General features: G+C 35.8%; 1 protein-coding gene across 1 annotated transcript; it reads right to left on the bottom strand.

Moving 5' to 3' along the window:
* Window positions 1–270: 270 nt before the first annotated feature.
* LOC125204551 (putative late blight resistance protein homolog R1A-3) lies at window positions 271–3648 on the bottom strand. Its single transcript, XM_048103241.1, has 2 exons — window positions 680–3648; window positions 271–587 (listed from the first exon to the last, which is right to left on the bottom strand). The coding sequence occupies exon 1, from the start codon at window positions 3578–3580 to the stop codon at window positions 731–733; it is 2850 nt and encodes a 949-aa protein (XP_047959198.1). The 5' UTR covers window positions 3581–3648; the 3' UTR covers window positions 271–587; window positions 680–730.
* Between the last annotated feature and the right edge of the window lie 3460 nt (window positions 3649–7108).

Below are 7108 nucleotides of genomic sequence, written 5' to 3'. Positions count from 1 at the left end.
AATAGGAGCACAGATAGTATGAAAACTCTAAAATTTTATCTTGTTTAAAGAAAAGTTGGAGGGTGGATTTATCATTTATGTGTATAAATGTGTTTAGAAACTATGCTATAATAGATTAATACACATATGTGGAAGTTTAAGTATAATGAGAATTGAGAAATGGTTATCCACTACGCGTTCTGCTAGGCATACTTCCACAGTTAACATATTCACTGTTTCTAGAGTGATAATTGTTTTTAGTCACCCGAAAAATGTTAGAACACGAAAGAATTACTTGGTTCGATCGTATGATCTACATCCACGGATAAAGGATGATGTGTTTCTTATTCACTCTCAAATGGTCGATCACAAATTACGAACAATCGAATACTATAAGCAGAAACAAAATGAGCTCATAACTGCATCCTGTCTTTCTCTCTTTTAGCTCTCTAATCTAGCTAAAGAAAGAATATACATACAACCCTGCACACGGTAACTGCTTCAACTAAATCGAATAATCCACCGATCTAAACAACTTTCTTGACTGTTGCAAAGTAGTTGTAACAGCTTTGTATACATATCTCTTCAATCCTTCCCTTTAGCTCAGTCTCCACAGCCACAATATCAACATAAAGAATTAAGCAGATAAGAATTTGCAGAATAAAAAATCTGTAGCATTAATTAAGGTCGTAATGCTCACTTGTTGTAGGCGGACTACGATGCATTACTTTTCGATAAATCATCTGGTTCTCTAAAACCTTTCCACTACTTCAAAGTTGGCATTTGCCAAGCTCTTCAGTGCTTCTATCTTGTAACCTTTAACTAGGACATGAAGGTCTAGTTGGTCTCCATATAAATCCTCTTGTTCCTCTACTATCTTTTTAGCTGACTCCACCACTGATTCACTGCACCGATCCAATTCAATTGATCTGAGTGTTGGTATTTCTCCAATTTCTGATGGGATCCCATTCAGTTGATGCAAGTAATGAAGATGAAGCTTCTGGAGGTTCGGAAAATGAGAATTATCCGACACAATCCAATCTTCTAGACCACCGCAGTAATCCAATCGTAGATACTTGAGGCTCTGGAACTGGCCTTCAATTGTTTCCCACTTGCGTGTTCTGAAGCGACAACGCTCTAATACAAACTTCTCAAGAAGGGGCAATGAACCGATTTGGGACATTATGTATTCCACTTCCAGATCATTAGAGGAAAAAATAGATAACTTCTTGAGGGAGTGCGGAATCTTAATACTCTGCAAATACTTTTGGCATCCATCAGCGGTGGAGCAGCGGAAGTTTTCCAGTTTACTCAAACACTGAAGATAGCTTAGACAGTTTTCTCCATCCATTTGTTTCACATGGTCGTACGATAGATACAATTTCTTCACATTGGGAATCCTTTTAACCATGTCCTCATTCAAAATCAAATTCTTTACTCCCTTGAGTGTCTGCAGATTCTCCATAATAACAATGTCATTGTCGTCCCCAATTGGAGGATCTGGGAGAATCACTCTGCTTTCACCAAACACGAGATGTTGAAGTTGATGCAATTTCCAAATTTCAATCGGTACCATAAAATCACCCCAACCATGAATAATCAGTGTGTGTAGATTCCAAAGTAGATCAACTGAAGAGGGGAATTCAGACCTCTTACTAATATTAACATCAAAGTAACGCGAATTCACCAATTCAAACACATTATCTAGGAGATAAGCATCATTCTCATCGTCATCTTCATTGTATGCTTTGAATGTCCTCAACAATCTAAGATTTCGAGGCAGTCGAACTTCTCCAACCCACCATCCCGAACTATGATAATAATCACATATTATGGAGCGGGCATGTGAAAAAGTTCCCCATAATTCATTGTGAAACAGATATCCATTATTAAGAACAACCCGACGAGCACGTGACAAAGATTCCAATACATCACTTATAAGCAACCCTTTAGTTGCAAGGAAAGAAACTGAAGATATCAGAGGACTTTGTTTCAGGACATGATAAAACCTTTCCTTTTCAACTTCTTTCAAACATAAATCTCTCAATAAATCATGCATTTTACAATACTTGATATTTCCAATAGACCCCAACTTATCAACTAAAACCAGATTTCTATCAACCAACTCTTTCAGGTTTTCTTGTGCAATTATTTCCAAACTTTTCCCACTACTTGGCTTTAAAAATCCCTCAGAAACCCAAAGCTTCTCGAGCATTGAAACACGGATACGACGGTCTTCCCCAAAGACACCCATATATAGAAAACATGGCTTCAAATAATTAGGCAAATAGATATAACTCATCCTCAATATTTTCAAGCAAAATTCATCATTAGTGCTGATAACAATTGAATTTAATTTTTGCTCTATAAGCTTCCAATATTCTCTTGTGCGTTGAGATTTCACCAAAAGGCCTCCTATCGTAATAATTGATAAAGGAAGCCCTTTACAATTTTCTACAATATTCTTCCCAATTTTCTCAAACTCGAAAGGACAACCTTCTTTCCCAAATACAGTTTTACAAAACAAATCCCAACTATTAGCTTCATCTAAAAAATTCATACCAACTCTATAAGACTCATTCAACTGAGAACTCAGGTTTGACAGCCTAGTCGTTACCATTATTCGACTTCCATTTCCATTATCAGGAAAGTAAATTTTGATCTTCTCCCACGCATCAACACTCCACATATCATCCATTATCACAACATACCTCCTACCATATAAAAACTTGTATAATTTTTCTCCCAATATTTCTTCACTCAAATCACTACTTGAATCACCACTTGCTTGGAAAAGAACTTGTCTAAGTGTTTCTGTAACATTATAAGTTTGAGAAATTGTAGTCCAAGCACGAATATCAAAATGCTCCTTAACAAGTGCATTCTCAAATAGATTTCGGGCAAGAGTGGTCTTACCAATACCGCCCATCCCCATGATGGGGATGATTTCACGGCTGAGTTGATATCCGGTGAGCTTATCCAAGACCTCGAGAAACACCTCATCAAATCCCACCATCATGTTTTTCTTCACAATGGAAGAAGACGTCAAGGAGCCAACAGGAATCGAAGAGGCTTGTCTGCGCAGCTGAGCAACGGCTTCAATCTCCATGGCTTCTTTCTTGATCAGATTCATTTCTTTTATCACTTTTTGCATACTGCGATAGAAGTCTTCTTTGGCAGTTGCGCTTGTGCTTCTACATACACCTCGAAACAAGTTAAGAAAACCGACTCTCTTCCTGCGTTTTGAAGGTTCCATAGCTGCAGTTGCATCTTTGCATTTACGTACACCTCGAAACGAGTTGAAGAAACTAATCATCTTCCCATGTATTGTAAATGGTTTATGAATATTTAGCACAATATGAGATTCGATAACATCCTCAGCTGCATAAACTGCATTAGCAATGCGATGCTCCAATGGATCAGCTTCACGGCCATCGACAACAACAGGGGAAATATAAGCATCAAGAAACTCTTGCAAGAAGGTAACAATTTGAGTGAGAGATTCAACTTGTTCAGTGTCGATAGAAATGGGAGGAGAAGGATGTTTGTGAAGGGTGTCTATGATATGCATAAGAGAAACTAGAGCTCCATAAGCCGCCATGATTAGAACTCTTTCAATGAAACTATGAAAGAAAACAACAAATTTGTCACACACAGTTTAATATTGAAAAGATGAAATCAACCACTCTGATTTCACAATTGAGAATTGCAACTTTTTATAGAAGATAATATAAAGAACTCAGGTGCAGCATTATTGAGATAAAGAGACCTGCATTAGTGCAAGACAGCTCTGATATCCGCTTAATATTATATACTCAATCATGCACGATTTAAAATTTTACTTTAACTCGTTGCAAGTTTTACGAAATTTTGAAGAAAAGTTAGCTAAAAGATAAATATGGATCCCACTTTATATATTAATTTTATATTAAATGTGAGTGTAACAAAGAAACCAATTTGATATATGTGGACATTATTTTTTATATAAATATGGACGTTATTTTGTAGAGCCAATTTGACATATGTGGACATTTATGTGGACATCTACTGGATCTGAATGATGGGCTTGTTTTCCAGCAATCAGCCCATTCCTTTTTTCTGGTAGGGTGGGCTTCAAGCCTTTTCAAAATGGGCCTAACCCATTTCACAACAGAACTTTTGACCCATGCGTTGAAGCTTTTATTTTATACTCCTACTAATTAATTGCATAAATTCTTGGGATAATTTTGTTTAAATCATAGTAACTTTTTATTGATCTTGTATTCTCAACTGTTCACTCCTTAGCGAAGGAGCTGCATTGGCTCACCAATGCCTTAACCACTCCCCGAAATCTAGGCCGACCATAAGCCAGCTTGTCAAGATCTTGGAGCTCATCGCGCAGCTCAGAGACATGCCCTTTGTCAACATCGCGCCTGCAGAGGGCAAGGCGGATGCAAAGATCAAAGAGCACAAGGAAGATGTAGACGAAGATGACAAGAAGGTGGTGAAGGAGACGGGGCGAAAGTCGAGGAGGAAAGGGTATAGACACAAGCATCCCATGAGGGCTCGTGCCGTCTACACCGATACTCATTTGTATAGAGCTTACAAGAATGATATGATTAGTGTAGGAATTGAAGGTAGATGAAATTAAGTGGGAATTGAGATAAATTTTATTTGTTGATTTTGTTGTGTAGAAAATTTTATTTCCTATTTCTTCATGGCCTTTTTGGTTGTGGAAAAAAAAAAGAAAAATTTCAGTTTTGATCACTTTTAAGATTATCTTTTTTGATGTTGTTGTAGATGGAGATTGATCTTTAGCAAGTGTTTGTTTTTCACAAACATGCTGTTTCCTTCAAACTATAGTCTTTATGTAATGCATTCAATGTCACAACTTTCCTCTTCCACCAACCAAACTCACCCCATTAATCTCATCACATTTTTTACATAAAATATAGGGTAATTAGATGTTATATTCCATGTTTATGTACTATTTTAAATGTTGGTTAACTTTTTTTTTTTGCTCGAGCATTTTATAGTATATCATAAAAAACATGAATTCACGATTCCAAAGGTGGGATTGTAACAACGTGGGAAAACTTTGGCTCACATCTAGAAAATCTGAAGACTTAAAATTAATTTTATTTTTTCTTCATCAGCTTAAATTGACAATTGTAGCACTAGGAAAGAAAGACTCTTGGTCATCCATGTTGAAAAATAGAGTAAGGTTTTTGTTGTAGATATTTTCTCTAAGTAAAGAATCATTTTTGGGGAAGACTTGAAAGCATTTCAAGTAGTTGCATATCTAATTAAGGCCCTTATAGTTTTAGGCCCATTACAAAATAAATTTTGTCATAGAAATGTTTTTAGGAACTCATTTGTTTCTCTTTGTATGGTTTCGTTTGAACTTTATTTAGTTCAATTTCGTGAACGCAAGTACTGAGATGCTCTTTACAGAAGCACATAAGTAACAACAGAAAGAGGTCAATAATAGTATTCAAGCAACACAAGATCAAACTTTATTGTAAGCTTAAACAAACTCTATAGTTCATTCTTCATTTCTTCTAAAATAAGTAGCTCGTTTTTTTGCATCTTCTGCATGACTTCAACTTCAAAGTTGGCACTTGCCAAGTTCTTCAGTGCTTCATCTTTCCTCCAAACTTTGACTCAAAACATGAAGCTCTAGTTGGTCTCCATATAAATCCTCTTGTTCCTCTACTATCTTTTTAGCCGACTCCACCGCTGAATCACTGCAAAAACGCAATTCAATTGATTTCAACGTTGCTATTTCTCCCACTTCTGATGGAATCTCCTTCAGTTGACCAAAAGCAACAAGACGAAGCTTCCGGAGAACTAGAAAGTGGGATTTGTCTGATGGAATCTCCTTCAGTTGATCGAAAGAATCAGAACTGGAAAGTGGGATAATTTTGCATTCCACAGAGTTTAATATTGAAAGCTGTAAATGGACCTAACCCATTCCACAACAAAACTTTTGACCCATTCGTTGAAGCTTTTATTTGACACTCGTACTAAAAAATGGCATAAATTCTTGGGATAATTTTGTTTTGAATCATAGTAACCTTTTATTGATTTTGTATTCTCTGTATGAATGCTAGTACTGTTTTTTTTTAATTTTCTAATATACTTCTTGTTCTACACACGCAAATCAAATAGTGTCATTTTTATCTAAAGTTTTCTTGCGCTTTTAATTGAATAGTGGTTCGTTTTCATTAATCATTGAGTTACAATTGCCCAATATCTTATTTTGGTTAATCCAATTGAGGTCCTTATAGTTTTAGGCCACTTAAAAATATAAAGTCCTGAAATTTTGACCCATAATTCAAGCTTTTATATTATTCCATTAAATTAAAGAAATTCTTTAAGTTCACCCCCATCTGAGTATCACCACTTGGATTAATTTTAGTGTAGGTATAATTATTTATAATTAATTGTTATTAGAAAACAAAGCCCATTTAAATTTCTTTTTCTCGCCAGAAGGCCCAATATGTTTAGGCCCATTTCTCAGCCTATTGAATGGAGAAATGGAATTCTCACAGTCATTCTACCCGAAAAAAAATCGGCATCAAGACTAGTTATTAATATAGGGAAAAAATCAAATTCAATCATCATAATGAGAAAATTTCGAATTTGTTGCACCTCCGAGAATCTGCAGAGATTGACGCAGGATTGGGAGGTCTTCTTTCTTGGGAATAAAGAAAAAAAAACATGGCGCTATGAAGAATTTGGAGAAATTGACTGGACGAGAACACTAGAAACTGCTACACGCCAACTGTTTGATAGATTGCTTGACGGAAATTGGAGTCTGCTTTAAACGTTCCTTGCTGATTTGAATCTTACTTGAGGAGTTATTGGAATCAAGGTCACTCCTTAGTCCTTTCATTGAATAATTATTGCAAGCTTGCCTTTGCTATATATTCTTCTGCATGACTTAGAATAAAATATGGTATTCATTGTTGGGAGTATCAACTTGATTATTTCGATAATGTGTAGTTAAACTAATAAAATTACTCCTAGCATATGGTTGGGTGGTTTTTAGTGCTATGGTTTCATGCCATTGTTTGAATTGAGTTATGTCATTTTGTAATGCATCTTGAATAGTAGGATAAACTTCTTCTTTTGAATGTCTCTTTCA

This window comes from Salvia hispanica, chromosome 2 (genome assembly GCF_023119035.1).
Source record: "Salvia hispanica cultivar TCC Black 2014 chromosome 2, UniMelb_Shisp_WGS_1.0, whole genome shotgun sequence".
In the NCBI taxonomy this organism is placed as follows: Eukaryota; Viridiplantae; Streptophyta; class Magnoliopsida; order Lamiales; family Lamiaceae; genus Salvia; species Salvia hispanica.
This window is presented reverse-complemented; position numbering and strand designations above follow the sequence as displayed.

Bases quoted from the DNA above. Each gene is read 5' to 3' on its own strand.
- LOC125204551 (XM_048103241.1), bottom strand. From the start codon at position 3,580: ATGGCGGCTTATGGAGCTCTAGTTTCTCTTATGCATATCATAGACACC.